The sequence below is a fragment of the Poromitra crassiceps genome (genome assembly GCF_964638095.1).
Source record: "Poromitra crassiceps genome assembly, chromosome: 17".
Classification (NCBI taxonomy): domain Eukaryota; kingdom Metazoa; phylum Chordata; class Actinopteri; order Beryciformes; family Melamphaidae; genus Poromitra; species Poromitra crassiceps.
This window is the reverse complement of record NC_139635.1, coordinates 20,036,123-20,053,622: the sequence shown is the minus strand read 5'-3', so window position 1 is coordinate 20,053,622 and position 17,500 is coordinate 20,036,123. Positions and strand designations below refer to the sequence as shown.

The 17,500-nt window shown below is 43.2% G+C and overlaps 1 protein-coding gene across 1 annotated transcript in view; it reads left to right on the top strand.

The window, feature by feature from the left end:
* The window catches only part of LOC310792242 (choline transporter-like protein 5-A), a gene marked incomplete at its 5' end in the record, with an annotated part of 60,094 nt that overhangs the window by 31,741 nt on the left and 10,853 nt on the right, over positions 1-17,500 (top strand). The window contains 12 exons of the mRNA XM_083653969.1: positions 246-330; positions 1,807-1,891; positions 5,689-5,817; positions 7,035-7,095; positions 7,219-7,342; positions 7,556-7,639; positions 8,918-9,030; positions 10,024-10,155; positions 13,951-14,050; positions 14,385-14,477; positions 14,602-14,689; positions 16,096-16,364. Of these exons, the coding sequence (XP_083510095.1) occupies positions 246-330; positions 1,807-1,891; positions 5,689-5,817; positions 7,035-7,095; positions 7,219-7,342; positions 7,556-7,639; positions 8,918-9,030; positions 10,024-10,155; positions 13,951-14,050; positions 14,385-14,477; positions 14,602-14,689; positions 16,096-16,364 (1,363 nt within the window). The remainder of the gene's footprint in view (positions 1-245; positions 331-1,806; positions 1,892-5,688; positions 5,818-7,034; positions 7,096-7,218; positions 7,343-7,555; positions 7,640-8,917; positions 9,031-10,023; positions 10,156-13,950; positions 14,051-14,384; positions 14,478-14,601; positions 14,690-16,095; positions 16,365-17,500) is intronic.

Here is a 17,500-nt window from a genome sequence, read left to right as displayed (position 1 = left end):
TCTCTCTGTCTCTGTCTCTGTCTCTCTCTCTCTCTCTCTCTCTCTGTCTCTGTCTGTCTGTGTCTCTGTCTCTCTCTCTCTCTGTCTGTCTGTCTCTCTCTCTCCCGCTCTCTCTGTCTCTGTCTCTCTCTCTCTCTCTCTCTCTCTCTCTCTCTCTCTCTCTGTCTCTGTCTGTCTGTGTCTCTGTCTCTCTCTCTCTCTCTCTCTCTCTGTCTCTGTCTCTGTCTCTGTCTGTCTCTGTCTAGCATGGTTGCATGGGGACCCAAGGAAGGTGCTTCATCCTACAGACAGCTATGGCCAGTTCTGTGGTCAGAAGGAAACCCCCAATGCGTAAGTCACCATCACTACTACACCCTGCATACTAAAAACAGACCCTCACATGCACTCCAAAGTGGAGGTCTAATGTAGCATTTGATGTGGGGAGTAGTGAACATTGATCAAGTCTTCCATGCCAGAAAATGAGAAATCTTCAGTTTTTCACCTAAAATATTATTCTTGTCAGGGTGGAAGGCAGTTGTAGTAGGGATGGATTCTAGACACATATTGATAAATGAGGCCCCTGAACTTGAATGTCAATCTGATATATCAGTCTAAGCCTACTCTTACTCCTTATTCAAGCCTAATACAAGCGACACAGAAGTTGTTGTTGGCTGTTGATTGTTTCTCTGACTTGCACTGCCACCTACTGGTGATGACTTGTGGTTACATGCCAAAGAGTTTTCTTGTGAGCGAATAAAAAAAGCAAAATAGGTCATGTTTCATCTTGGAGATTAGTCTTGAACAGTGTTTTTACAGTTGCAGGTCTATGAACATGTTTGAATGAGTCTGTCTCCCAGTGTATCACACAGTGATACACTCAGTTTGAGGGAATTACCTCCCATCTTTTGTCCTCATGCCAAGTCCATCAGGATCCTAACGCTGTCTGTCTAGGAAGAGTTCTGCCGCTGAACAAGTTGCTGCCCCAGGCTCGGTTCTACGGGGGTGCAAAAGCATGCATTGCACCCTTGTTTTAATTGTCTGCATGCTAAGTTGAAAAGTAAAAATAAATAAAAAAATAAAAATAAATAAATGCTGCAGCTGCACACTTACTGTTTAAACTTTAATTATAGTTGTTGTTTTTCTTTGTTCTTTGATGTGAATGTATGGCTTTTTGGCACCTACATGTAACCTTTTAAGGTTGAGATAATTGTATTATCATTATATGGTCCAAATATCTCAGTAAAGCACTTGAAACACTTGAAATATTCTTGCTTGGGTGGTATCATTCTACTTGAAATGAAGGTCAAATGCATTCTTTTTTAGTAAAAAAACATGTAAAATAACATGGCCTTCGGCCGGGCATCTGCACCCCTTCCTATCTAGGATGCACCCCTAGTCATCTTGTTCTGGAACCGGCCCTGTGCTGCCCCAATACTGCCCACCTCTTCTGAAGAGAAAGTTCAATGCACTCATATTGCAGCAATTACAGCAAGTGCACCGAGAGACGTTCAACAGTCACACAGGGAGAAATCCATCAGAGAAGAGGAGAGAGAGCAACGTCTCCACCCACAGTAGCCTCAATAGACCACAATGCAATGCAGTCACAAGACATAGGGGATGCAGCCACAGATAAACCCAAGTGTTCACAAACTAGTGAACTAGTTAGCTATATTGATATGGTGCTATACCCATCTTTGATTGACAGAAACAAGTTCACGCCCTTTCTCTGGGGTTTGTTCAAAGGCAACAATGTATTTCTCTAATATGGGTCTTTGTTTTGGATGATCACATTTCATCTTAATCTTTTTCTTCTTTATATTGTTGCAGGAATAAACCCATCCTGTTCTATTTTAACATCCTGAAATGTGCCAACCCTGCTGTACTGATCAACCTACAGTGCCCTACAACTCAGGTAATAACTAATGTACTGATCAACCTGTACAGTGTCTACAACTCAGGTAATAACTAATGTACTGATCAACCTGTACAGTGCCCTACAACTCAGGTAATAACTAATGTACTGATCAACCTGTACAGTGCCTTACAACTCAGGTAATAACTAATGTACTGATCAACCTGTACAGTGTCTACAACTCAGGTAAAACTAATGTACTGATCAACCTGTACAGTGCCCTACAACTCAGGTAATAACTAATGTACTGATCAACCTACAGTGCCCTACAACTCAGGTAATAACTAATGTACTGATCAACCTGTACAGTGCCCTACAACTCAGGTAATAACTAATGTACTGATCAACCTGTACAGTGCCCTACAACTCAGGTAATAACTAATGTACTGATCAACCTGTACAGTGCCTTACAACCCAGGTAATAACTAATGTACTGATCAACCTGTACAGTGCCCTACAACTCAGGTAATAACTAATGTACTGATCAACCTGTACAGTGCCCTACAACTCAGGTAATAACTAATGTACTGATCAACCTGACAGTGCCCTACACCTCAGGTAATAACTAATGTACTGATCAACCTGTACAGTGCCCTACACCTCAGGTAATAACTAATGTACTGATCAACCTGTACAGTGCCCTACAACTCAGGTAATAACTAATGTACTGATCAACCTGTACAGTGCCCTACACCTCAGGTAATAACTAATGTACTGATCAACCTGTACAGTGCCCTACAACTCAGGTAATAACTAATGTACTGATCAACCTACAGTGCCCTACACCTCAGGTAATAACTAATGTACTGATCAACCTGTACAGTGCCCTACAACTCAGGTAATAACTAATGTACTGATCAACCTACAGTGCCCTACAACTCAGGTAATAACTAATGTACTGATCAACCTGTACAGTGCCCTACAACTCAGGTAATAACTAATGTACTGATCAACCTGTACAGTGCCCTACAACTCAGGTAATAACTAATGTACTGATCAACCTGTACAGTGCCCTACAACTCAGGTAATAACTAATGTACTGATCAACCTGTACAGTGCCCTACAACTCAGGTAATAACGAATGTACTGATCAACCTACAGTGCCCTACAACCCAGGTAATAACTAATGTACTGATCAACCTGTACAGTGCCCTACAACTCAGGTAATAACTAATGTACTGATCAATCTGTACAGTGCCCTACAACTCAGGTAATGACTAATGTACTGATCAATCTGTACAGTGCCCTACAACTCAGGTAATGACTAATGTACTGATCAATCTGTACAGTGCACTACAACTCAGGTAATAACTAATGTACTGATCAACCTACTGTACAGTGCCCTAAAACTCAGGCAATAACTGATGTACTGATCAACCTGTACAGTGCCCTACAACTCAGGTAATAAATAATGTACTGATCAACCTGTACAGTGCCCTACAACTCAGGTAATAACTAATGTACCGATCAACCTGTACAGTGCCCTACAACTCAGGTAATAACTAATGTACTGATCAACCTGTACAGTGCCCTACAACTCAGGTAATAACTAATGTACTGATCAACCTGTACAGTGCACTACAACTCAGGTAATAACTAATGTACTGATCAACCTGTACAGTGCCCTACAACTCAGGTAATAACTAATGTACTGATCAACCTACAGTGCCCTACAACCCAGGTAATAACTAATGTACTCATCAACCTGTACAGTGCCCTACAACTCAGGTAATAACTAATGTACTCATCAATCTGTACAGTGCCCTACAACTCAGGTAATAACTAATGTACTGATCAACCTGTACAGTGCCCTACAACTCAGGTAATAACTAATGTACTGATCAACCTGTACAGTGCCCTACAACTCAGGTAATAACTAATGTACTGATCAACCTACTGTACAGTGCCCTAAAACTCAGGTAATAACTGATGTACTGATCAACCTGTACAGTGCCCTACAACTCAGGTAATAACTAATGTACTGATGAACCTGTACAGTGCGCTACAACTCAGGTAATAAATAATGTACTGATCAACCTGTACAGTGCCCTACAACTCAGGTAATAACTAATGTACCGATCAACCTGTACAGTGCCCTACAACTCAGGTAATAACTAATGTACCGATCAACCTGTACAGTGCCCTACAACTCAGGTAATAACTAATGTACTGATCAACCTGTACAGTGCACTACAACTCAGGTAATAACTAATGTACTGATCAACCTGTACAGTGCCCTACAACTCAGGTAATAACTAATGTACTGATCAACCTACAGTGCCCTACAACCCAGGTAATAACTAATGTACTCATCAACCTGTACAGTGCCCTACAACTCAGGTAATAACTAATGTACTGATCAATCTGTACAGTGCCCTACAACTCAGGTAATAACTAATGTACTGATCAACCTGTACAGTGCCCTACAACTCAGGTAATAACTAATGTACTGATCAACCTGTACAGTGCTCTACAACTCAGGTAATAACTAATGTACTGATCAACCTACTGTACAGTGCCCTAAAACTCAGGTAATAACTGATGTACTGATCAACCTGTACAGTGCCCTACAACTCAGGTAATAACTAATGTACTGATCAACCTGTACAGTGCCCTACAACTCAGGTAATAACTAATGTACTGATGAACCTGTACAGTGCGCTACAACTCAGGTAATAACTAATGTACTGATCAACCTCTACAGTGCCCTACAACTCAGGTAATAACTAATGTACTGATCAACCTGTACAGTGCCCTACAACTCAGGTGCTGTAATAACTAATGTACTGATCAACCTATACAGTGCCCTACAACTCAGGTAATAACTAATGTACTGAGCAACCTGTACAGTGCCCTACAACTCAGGTAATAACTAATGTACTGATCAACCTGTACAGTGCCCTACAACTCAGGTAATAACTAATGTACTGATCAACCTGTACAGTGCCCTACAACTCAGGTATTAACTAATGTACTGATCAACCTGTACAGTGCCCTACAACTCAGGTGCTGTAATAACTAATGTACTGATCAACCTGTACAGTGCCCTACAACTCAGGTAATAACTAATGTACTGAGCAACCTGTACAGTGCCCTACAACTCAGGTTATAACTAATGTACTGATCAACCTGTACAGTGCCCTACAACTCAGGTAATAACTAATGTACTGATCAACCTGTACAGTGCCCTACAACTCAGGTAATAATGTACTGATCAACCTGTACAGTGCACTACAACTCAGGTAATAACTAATGTACAGATCAACCTGTACAGTGCTCTACAACTCAGGTAATAACTAATGTACAGATCAACCTGTACAGTGCCCTACAACTCAGGTAATAACTAATGTACTGATCAACCTGTACAGTGTCTACAACTCAGGTAATAACTAATGTACTGAGCAACCTGTACAGTGCCCTACAACTCAGGTAATAACTAATGTACTGATCAACCTGTACAGTGCCCTACAACTCAGGTAATAACTAATGTACTGATCAACCTGTACAGTGCCCTACAACTCAGGTAGTAACTAATGTACTGATCAACCGGTACAGTGCCCTACAACTCAGGTAATAACTAATGGTCTATCTGCTGCAAACATCACTTTCCCATGCTCCTGTCTATCACACATTGTTCATTGTCATCATTGACCTACCTAGGGAACTGTGCAGTGTGCACTGGTTACAGGGCAGAGAACTAGCTATTGAAACATTTTACAACATAAAAATCTGCATACTACATATAGTGCACACTAAGAATGCAGTGATACCAATACTGTCTATCTGTTTCCCTCCAGATGTGTGTGGTGAAGTGCCCGGACAGGTTTGCCACCTACAGTGATATGCAGCTGCAACACAAACTCAGCAAGAGTTATTGGGAATATTACAGACAGTTCTGTAAGCCTGGCTTCAATAACCCTGACAAGGTACATTGTAACAGCAATGTATATTTATTCTGGAAAATATTTATATATATATATATATATATTATTCAGAAACACTAGCGTACAAATTCAGCAGGGAGGAGTTAGTGGGATCACAGCACAGCAATAAAGTAATATAGGCTAGCAATACTGTGTTACTGTAATAAACATTATTTATAAAACTTTGATTTTCGTTTTGTTTTATATATATATATATATATATATATATATATATATATATATATATATATATATATATACATGCATACACACACACACACAGAGACACACTTCTGCAATCCGCGGATACGTAACTCTCGTCTGCCTTTTACGTTTCAATGTTACAATGCAGGCATTTCATTCAGGCGAGTAGTAGGAGGAGTAGTTTTAATAGCAGCAGCAGTAGTATTAATAGCAATAGTAGCAGCAGCAGTAGTAGTATAATGCAGAGTTTTAGCTGGGATTCAATGAGCCTTCGCTCTGCTGTGTATCTTATCTATTGTATCATCACCGTTAGCACCCAAACCCAGTAAAAAGCAACCTCTAGGGGAAATGGATTTTATACAATGATTACCAAAGCACGTTACCAAAGTTTTTTTCCATTCAAAGTCATAGGTAAGAATAAAACATTGTACTAAACACTAGGGGTGTGCCGATTAATCGTATAATCGATGCATCGCGATTAGTCACGTGACGATTAAAATCGATTCACAATGTTCGATTATCGATTTGCAAAAAATTGCAAATTTGCTTTATTTGCAAAAAATACGGTATTTCGCCCGGAAAGCAGTTCCTTAACTGTAAAATGAGACCAAAACCGGAGTACTGGAAACTGGAATCACTGAAGAAAGCATGCAGGGTGGCTGTAACATGTGATGCGTGGACTTCAGTCGCAACTGAAGATAATGGAGGTACATTTGTTTGTTTACTTTAATTAATGGATACTGACAAATATACCTTGCTTAAAAAAAATCCTGTTTGGTGAAAAAGATGCATCGAAAATCGTGATTAATCGTAATAGTTTAATAATCGAATCGTAGCACCCTTAATCGTAATCCAATCGAATCGTGAGGTGCCTAAGGTGGCACACCCCTACTAAACACGTGGTTTGCTAATTGGTGAGAAGCGTTCGGTGGCAGCCCCGAGGTACTGCAAGAGAAGCAGTCTTTTGACTTGAGATGTCACGATGCCCTGACTTCTCTCTCTTCTGTTTCTTCCAGCCGGTATCTCTGGTTCTAAGAGACGAGGACTGTCCCTCCATGATCGTACCTAGCAGACCATGTAAGGATCAGCCACCCCATTCCAACGGCCTCCCTTACAACACGACTGCTAGAATTGCAACAAATTCTGCAAGTTTTTAAATAAGTTGTCACCCTTCCTCACGTCTCTCTGTCTGTATCTCAGTCCTGCAGAGATGTCTACCAGACTTCATTACTCTGAATGGGACTCTGACTGTAGCCAACAGGACACAGTTTAAAGATGCTCTGGACGCGGCACGCAGCGTTAACGAACTCCAAGAAGCTGCCAAGTAATATATCTTTCTTTCTTTCTTTCTTTCTTTCTTTCTTTCTTTCTTTCTTTCTTTCTTTCTTTTTCTTGCTTGCTGTCTATCAATAGTTAGCCTACATGCGACAATTCTATTTAGAGTTCATTCAAAACCCTTGAGATGCAGAAATGAGTTTTTTACTATATTTCCCATCTCTTTTTGTATATTAAGAATGATTTCTGTTTCTGTTGGCAGTGGTATAACAGGGCTAGTGGACACCAAGGAGCTGGGCATGAAGATAGTAGAAGATTATGCCAAGTCGTGGGCATGGATAGTCATGTAAATACACACACACACACACACACACACACACACACACACACACACACACACACACACACACACACACACACACACACACACAAATAACACATGCATATTCATTCACATAAATATCCCTCAAGTGTATTACTGTGAGGGACAAACTAATGATCTGATGCTGTTATAATCCTCAACATACACTAAATAGTAGAGGACTGAATTTGCAATAGGCAAGTAAAAAAATAATTTGCCAATAAGTTTGGTATTAATTATCTTCCCGCTTTCATCCACATCAATTTAATTGATGAATTATCAAAGTTGGTGCATTAATGTTTAATGGCTTAATCCATCAAACAAACTAAAACAAAATGCCTCGCAAGTCTGAGTGATGATAGTCTCGGCTCCCAGAGACGTTTGGTGAGCTGCGCCACCAAACGTCTGGGAATTTCACTGTCAGAAACTGTCTGTCCGAGCCCGGCGAGAACCGCCGGCAGCAGACACGCCTACATTTATTATTAGAATTTTATTTGGTAGCGGCAATGCCATTTATCATAGTCCTAACACAGAGCATGAAGCTGATATGCTCCAAACAAAATTTATAGCTGTTGTTTATTTTACAATAATGTTTCCTACCCGGAAGTGGTCCGCTTGCTACTGTGAGTCATCAGCAGGCTCTGTAACGTTAGCCTCGGGAGTCTGGCTTATCGCTGGGGGAAAGACCTCTAGCCGCCGGGGCCGGATGAAACACGTCCTATTAACAGGTTTGTTTCTAAGTGATTAATATGTTTCTCCGCAAACGCGGCGATGTTTTGCGAGACATCGGTTCTGCAGGAGCGTCACTGCCCCCAGAAAGCAGGCCCGCCCACAACACTCATGATTGGTTCTCCGATGCAAGGCTTCCAACAGCGCCACCTAACGTTATGCAAAGATTTAAATAGTAATATTCTCAGTCTTACAGGAGTGAAACGGATTAAGACTGAGGGCTGAGTCTAGAGTGATGATAACCACGTTTCATTATTTAAATTTCATTTAAAGTCTTTGTTCTGTCTTGTTTTTTGTCTGTATTACAGTCATGTCCTTAAACATAAAGACTGTAAGATGGAGCCTTCATGCATTCAAAACACATTGTTAGAATCATTTGGATTAACTACTGTTTCCAATTTGTTAAATCTTGAAACAGATTCTACTTTTGAAAGCTTCAGATAAAGTGTGTGTGTGTGTGTGTGTGTGTGTGTGTGTGTGTGTGTGTGTGTGTGTGTGTGTGTGTGTGTGTGTGTGTGTGTGTGTGTGTTACAGAGGTCTGCTGATATCCTTGGCAGTCAGTCTAGTCTTCATTCTGCTGCTGAGGTTCACCGCCGGGCTGCTGCTCTGGTTCACCATCATCTCTGTCATATTGCTGTTGGCCTACGGTATGCTGTGTGTGTGTGTGTGTGTGTGTGTGTGTGTGTGTGTGTGTGTGTGTGCGCGTGTGTGCGCATGCGTGCGTGCGCGTGTGTGCGTGCGTGCGTGTGTGTGTGTGCGTGCGTGCCTGTGTGTGTGTGTGCCTGCGTGTGTGCGTGCGTGCCTGCGTGTGTGCGTGCCTGCGTGTGTGCGCGCCCATGTGCGTGCCTGTGTGTGTGTGTGTGTGTGTGCGCGTGCGTGCGTGCCTGCGTGCATGCGTGTATGCGTGCGTGTCCTTGGATTGAATCCAAACAAACCTGAAACATAAAGCAAAAATAAAGCCAATGTGGAAAGTGCCTTAAACGTGCATTCTCTCTAATGGCCAGCGGGGGGTGACTCCACTGGCTGCAAAAAGAAGTTTGATTGTATGGAAGTCAATGGGAAAATGACCCTACTTCTCACTTGATTTATGACCCCAGTACACACTTCCCTAATGAGTTCATGTGTTTATGTCCTCAAGCACTAGTGCACTAGTGCAGGCAGTGCTGCAGCTCTGTGGGATCTTCCAGTGCCAACACCTAATGAAGTCAATCATTTCAATAAACTGTCCCTCATTTAGTTTGGGACTCCCTGAAAGCCCATCAGGGACCATAGGGCCAAACCTCAGTTTGAGAACCTATTCTGTGCACCACGGAGCCTCACAGTCACAGGCTAGCCTGGGTAAACCCAGCCCCCACGTGACCTGCTCTCAGAGTTCCCAGTCACTGGGACTTGGAACTCTGAGAGCAGGTCACGTGGGGGCTGGGTTTACCCAGGCTAGTCACAGGCATACAAGTGTTTTACACTTTTGTCTTCATCAGATACTTTTCACAGTGCACTTAAAGAAAAAACGTTGGTGATAAAAAAAAATCTAAACCAGTTCATTGAATTGTGTGCGTGCCCGTGTTTGTGTATATGTGCGCATGTATGTGCACGTGTGTGTGTGTGTGTGTGTGTGTGTGTGTGTGTGTGTGTGTCTGCAGGTATGTGGTACTGCTCCATGCAGCTGTCCCAGCTCAGCACGAGGCCAGGCTCTGATGTCACCATCATAGACGTTGGCCTGAGCACCGACCTGCAGGTCTATCTACAGCTCAGACAAACATGGATCATCTTCTGTAAGTTCACGTCAAAGGTCCTACAGGTGTGTGTGTGTGTGTGTGTGTGTGTGCCAATTAAGTAACTGTGTGGGAATTTAGCCAGGGCACCGGGGTTATGTAGCCGGTGTGTTTCGTCTGCGTTGTGTACAGGCTAATACATACTGTGTGTGGCGACATTCATGAGTCAGGAGGCAGGCAGTAGTGGATCTCAAGCTCTTTACTGTTCACAAAATAAATAAAACAATAAACGGTTGCATACACTGATACAAAATAAACTATAAACTATAAATAATACGCGTTCTCAGGCAGAGATATCAGTAGCACGTCCATCTCGTTTCATTCTCCCATCCAACTGACTTCCTGGAGCTGTGCGCATGTGCACTAAGCGACACACCACTTGGGGTGTGTTCACACGCAACAACCACAGCACACTCAAACAAGACATTCACATACAAAACGAAGGAAAATGGTGGTGTTTTGGTTAAATTCATACATGAACCAAATTAAACCCGTTACATTCACCCCCCCTGAATTTCACCAAAATCATCCTGCATCAAAGCTCCACTTCACACCAAGTACCATGCTTCCGTAAGACACTCCCCAATCTTGCCCCCTGTACCAGCTAGCAAAGATCTAATCTTTGAGTTCAGTTTGAAAACTATCTGTAAAACAGATTAAAAGGAATCACAGGTTGATCAGACCCCCAACCCTTTCAGAACATAGAGGTGCAGTCTACACCCCACTACACGTGGTCCCTTTGGGCTCATGCGACCGTGTACCCCTTAACACACATCCAAAAATTCCTAGCTATCTAATAGCTACGTTAGCTTTATGCTACACCATTCCCAGTGCTTCGCCAACATACCAAATGTAACCACTGTCTGTGCGATATTCTCCACAAGCCTGAAATAAACAAAACAAATCATACACTATACAGCATTGTTACACACTCCTTCCAACAAGACACTGTCTCTGTCGTGGCTCCTTGGCTCGTCCCAGCAACACCTGAACAGTCCCAGTGTTCCCAGTGAGCAGCTACTCCTCGTTCAGCCACTCTCCACCTACGTCCTCGTCGCTCTCCGAGGGAAAAGCATGAAGAGGTGATCGGAGGCCCCCACCAAGTCAGGGATCTGCAGCACGTTCCTCAGCTCAGGAATCCACACAGTCTCTTTCTTTACAGTGAAACATGCTTATTACAGAAAAATTAAATAAGACATAACTCAACAGCATGGCAAAACAAATAACAGACCCGGAACAGTTCAGAACAATAGGGCACGTTCACCCCCAACTCCGTCCATGGCGACCCAGCTGAACTCCCGCGACGCCGGCTCTCCCGCACGTAGCTCCATGGCACCTCTGGCGACGCGCTCACCCTGGACCCGCTTCTGCAGCGCCTGCCCCCGGGCTCCTTCACCGACCAGCTCCCCCATCTCCACCGGACAGCGCCGCATGGCCGACCGCTGCTCCCTGGCTTGCTCCTCCGTCATTCTCCGACGCTTCTCTCCATGCTCCTCTACGCTGGGGAAAACTCCACGACGGCTAGCCTGAGCAACCATGCTAGCTTTTCACTACACGTGCGGTGTTAGGCAGCTAACGTTAGCTCACCTAGCCGCACCAGCTGCAGTTCCTCCGTCTATTCAAAAATGTCCCACACGGCCGAGAGTGACCAACTTGAAACAAAACGAGTGATCGAGCTTCCCACGGCGACCGAACGACATCGATCTCAGATGAATCCAAAAAGGTCACGGCACCAATGTAGCCGGTGTGTTTCGTCTGCGTTGTGTTCAGGCTAATACATACTGTGTGTGGCGACATTCATGAGTCAGGAGGCAGGCAGTAGTGGATCTCAAGCTCTTTACTGTTCACAAAATAAATAAAACAATAAACGGTTGCATACACTGATACAAAATAAACTATAAATAATACGCGTTCTCAGGCAGAGATATCAGTAGCACGTCCATCTCGTTTCATTCTCCCATCCAACTGACTTCCTGGAGCTGTGCGCATGTGCACTAAGCGACACACCACTTGGGGTGTGTTCACACGCAACAACCACAGCACACTCAAACAAGACATTCACATACAAAACGAAGGAAAATGGTGGTGTTTTGGTTAAATTCATACATGAACCAAATTAAACCCGTTACAGTTACACCCCTACTCTTATGAAGAGTGTCGATGGGATCTTTAATGATCATCACAGGGAGTCCTCGGTTTGTCTCATCCGAAGGACGATGCTCCCTCACAGATCCCTGTCTCTGCCCTGAGGCATTGGGGTGATTATTCATGAGACCAGAGGAAAGAGCACCTCCTACTGGCAGGGCCGTAGCCAGGGTTCCGAAATAGGGGAGGTCCAGCAAGGGGAGGCGGATTCGGCGCCGCCGCCGAAAAAAAATTGAGTTTTTTTTTCCCCTTTTTTAGCCATATTTAGAGTAATATATCATTTTAAATCAACATTAGGATTATACTGTTGTGATGTCATTATTCAGTATATTCTCTTTCATGTCACCACCTGCTCAGCTCTCCTGTCAACATAATTGTAACTAACAAACACAAACTGTTTTAGCCAAATTCATATCAAAATGACACCTACAAACACAGGTACACAACCCAAGCCGTACACAACACACAAAGTCATCATCGATAATAAAAAAAACATACAGAGGGACATTTATTTATTCCTGATAGGAACGATTGAAAAATAAAATATATTACCGGTATGTTGTTTTTAACTTTACACCACCTCTTTTTGTTACTTATTGGGTCATGAAACTGAAACCATGCATATAGCCACCTGCATACCTGACTTCGGGAGCTTGGCAATTGGCATCATGCATGATTAGCCAGTAGCATCCCAACGTGTCACACAGGTAACATTACTTAGACAGACTAGACACTTACTTTCTTGGTTGTTGCTAAAAAATCTGTCAGTGTGTGTCACTCACTGTCTGTCGTTCACTCGCTCACTGTCTCCCAGCTCGCTCACCTTCAATTATCTGGCCAGGCAGACAGACAGTCATCACTCACCACCATGCTGCTGCTCTCTCAGAATCAAGTTACCGCGGACGCGGCGTCAGATGACTTCCTGCCTGACCTGCCTTTCGTTTAAAAATAAAAGCGATCCCGTGTTTTTCATGCTTTTCCTGTTTTCCATGCAGATTGTTTTATTTTTTTACAATCTTCGTTCTCAGGACACTCTACAATTTTCTGTTCCCAAAGTCCGAACTGAATTGGGGAAGAAAGCTTTTAGGTTCTCTGCACCCACCGCATGGAACAGTCTGCAGTCTGATCTTAAACTTAATAGCTTAGTAACCTTAATGGTTTTAAGGCTATGGTAAAATCTCTTGAGAACAGGCTGTCTGTATGCAAATGTTTTATTTGATCATTTTAATGTTTTTCAATTGTATGTGTTTATGTGTTTGTTTGTTGTAACTTTGTGTTGCTGCTGTTTCTTGGCCAGGTCTCTCTTGTAAAAGAGATCTTTGATCTCAATGGGACAAACCTGGTTAAAAAAAAAAAAAAAAATCTCTGTAATATTAAAAAAATCTCTGAAATATTAGGGGAGGTCCGGACCTCCCCGTCCTCATAGCTAGCTACGGCCCTGCCTACTGGTCCTCCAACACCACTTCCAGCACCAGATGTTCTCCCATCCAAGGACTGATCACAGCCAGACCTGCTTAGCGTCTCCAGCAAGCCAGGTGCTGGCAGGAAGTATCACTGGTTTTCCACTGTGGATCAGACCAAAGAAATCACTCTGTAGGTGTGATCGTGCCCTGATCTTGGTCTGTCTCTGTTGGTTGTTCTCTCCCTCAGTGGGGTCTCTCGGAGCGGCAGAAGCAGCCATCTTGTTGATGTTGATCTTCTTAAGGAGAAGAGTCCGGGTGGCTATCGCCCTGCTCAGGGAGGCCAGCAAGTATGAACTTTATTAAACTCCTACAACTCCTCAACTATCTGCCATAATCATTAGTTTTTAGCGATGGGACGATATGTAATAATTAAAAGTTCAATGACAACAAAGTACGACTATGCAGAATTACGTTTATTTCTGAGACATAAATCTTTCTAGCGATGGCGAGATTTTTCTGCCCCACGATATCTAGGCTATTGTTGCATTCTAGTATCACAAATTCAATATTGAATTTCAATATATTTTTAGTATTCATTTTTAATTCAAGAAAAAATAAATGACCAAATTAGTTTTTCGTTAGTTGTTGACCTCTGTTCCTATTGTTTTTCTCTTTGGGCAGAGCTATCGGCTACATCATGTCCACCCTCTTCTATCCAGTCATCACCTTCCTCCTGATGGCTGTCTGTATCTGCTACTGGGCTGTAACTGCTGTGTATCCAACAAGAATAAGAGGCAATGATTTCTATTTGGTTTGCGTTCTGTTTACATGTAGATTTGACATTTGACCTGCTTTCTAGCCATGTCTACTTCTACCTTAACACACATTGTGAACACAGTTTCCTAGCCTCCTCGAATGAGGCTGTCTACAAGGTGATGTCTCCTGAAGCAAACTGCCCCTACGCCAACAGCACCTGCAACCCTGAGGTACGTCCTCTTCACAGTGGCGTAAGGTAGTCAACCCTGAGGTACGTCCTCTTGAGAGTGGCGTAAGGTAGTCAACCCTGAGGTATAAGGTAGTCCAACTCTGAGGTATGTTCAAACAAACTGGCATAAGCCAGCAGCGAGCACACTCACCGGTGTTTTCAAAGTTTCGGTGCACGGCACAGGAGGTACTAGTAGGAGAAAGAGAGCCAGCACACAAAAATTTCCTTTCGTTGGGTTTATTCCAGCAACACCAGGTACAGTACAGCACACGGACGTTTCAGCCTAACGGCCTTCTTCAGCGTGTTGCTGTGTCAGGCGGAGATGACGTCTAAATACACTGAGAGCGGAAGTACTTTCAATAAACGAAATATGAAAATTCAGTTACAATATATAAAGAATTCAAGAACCAAGCAATACACAATACAAAAGTTCCATTATCAAAGAAAATGTCTACATACAACAATGTATGCATATAAATAACAATGGTCAGTCCCACTGTGTGGGAGAGCAGAACCAGGCCTAGGTAAAGGCCCTGCTGTATTCAAAGTGACAGGTAGGCGGAGTAAGCCAGGTCTGGACTACAGATAGATACAAAACAAAATACAGAATACAATAGAAATGTTTTAAAACAAGAATTATGCTTAAATAATTGCACGTTTCCACTATAATGGCCTAGAAAGAGGTCCCGCTGTATTGTGATAACAGACAGGAGAGATTAAGCTAGGGCTGGAATGCATATTACTAAGTACATAAAAATGGACAATACAAATATGTTACAAAAATCTCCGCCTGACACAGCAACACGCTGAAGAAGGCCGTTAGGCTGAAACGTCCGTGTGCTGTACTGTACCTGGTGTTGCTGGAATAAACCCAACGAAAGGACATTTTTGTGTGCCAACTCTGAGGTATGTCCTCTTCACAGTGGCATAATGTAGTCAACCCTGAGGTACGTCCTCTTCACAGTGGCGTAAGGTAGTCCAACCCTGAGGTACGTCCTCTTCACAGTGGCGTAAGGTAGTCAACCCTGAGGTACGTCCTCTTCACAGTGGCGTAAGGTAGTCAACTCTGAGGTACGTCCTCTTCACAGTGGCGTAAGGTAGTCAACAAGTCAAAATAGGAAAGAATATGTAAGACATATAAACAATCAATACTACCATACCTACGAGAGAGGGTAGTGAACTGTAACACTTCTGTAAAGTCGGGCATTTTAACATGGGGGTGTATCAGGATTTCCTCACTTTTGCAGCCAGCCTCAAGTGGCCATTCGAGGAACTCCAGTTTTTGGTACGTCCGCATTGGCTACATTTTTTCAGAAGCAGAGGTTGGGGCTTGGACATGACACTACAAACTACACTCATCATAATAATAACAAATCACGCAGATTAACACGTTTCTCTTTCTCTCAGACATTCAACAGGACGAACGTGTCCGGCGCGGCCTCCTGCCTGGGCTCTCAGTGTACGTTTGCCTTCTACGGTGGAGAGACACCGTACCACCGCTACCTGTTCTGCCTGCAGCTGTCCAACCTGCTGGTCTTCCTCTGGCTGCTCAACTTCAGCCTGGCCCTGGAGCAGTGCACGATGGCCGGGGCCTTCGCCAGCTACTACTGGGCCCGGAGCAAGCCCCAGGGTATACCACCCTGTCCGCTCTACTCCTCCTTCACCAGGGCCATAAGGTGACCACACACTGTGCAAAACACTAACGTTGAAATGTATCTACAAACGCGATATGCAATGCATTTTTGTTTAAAAAATGAGATATTTGTTTGTTCTGCATATCAGTGGATTCTTCTTCTGTGGTGTTTTACGGCAGTTGGCATCCTTTATGTTGCATTACCGCCTCCCATTATACCCACCGGCTATAGGAACGTCTGACCTAGCAGGAACGAGCTGTGATATAAGATGATTTTGGTCAATAATGACATTGTGACATCATCAGTGGGACAAAAGATTAGACGGAACCAACTGAAACAGAGTCCACTTGCTCCCTTTTATATAAGGATGTACAATACTCAACATTTTATTCTGGTGACCAGGCTGAATGGACACAAACAATAAAGATCCCTAATTACAGCAGAAATCCAACAGTAACGTCTAATGGGAACATAGGTAATATTATGCAATATCTGTTTGTTTACATTTTTGTCCCACTGATTATGTCATAATGTCTGACATCACTGATGATGTCATGTCTACGCCATCATCAGTGATTTCATCAGTGACATCATTATTGACCAAAATCATCTTATGACATCACTGATGATGTCATAGGCACTGATGATGTCATAGGCATTGTGACATCGTCAGTGACAGTGATGTCATCAGTGATGGGAAGTTGTGCAATTGTGCGCTGCGCATGCCAATAGAGCAGGCGAGGCCACGCAGCAGCCGAGCTGCGGGCGAGGCCGCGTAGTGGGTGAGCCTAGGGTGGGCCGATATCCTAGTAATATATACCTTCACCATAAGCACATCTCTTAACATTCCTACACTTTTCAACTTTGTGCACCATTTGATCTCACATGTCCAACCACAGGAATCCTAATCCATCTCAAATTGTCCTGATGTCCTGCCATGTCAGTAACGTAACTGTCTCATCAGTACCACAACTCACTATACTGTCCAATGCTCCTGTATCAGCAGTGACTTATCTAGTATGATGTCAGCTCTCTGTGTGTCATTGCACCACACAAAATGCTGTATCATCTCCTCCTCTTTGAAGAACTGTATCCATGTTACACCCCTTCCTCTCATGAGATCATATGCAATATATCAAGTAAGCTGAACCTCTGACTGAAGAACTTTAATTTGACAG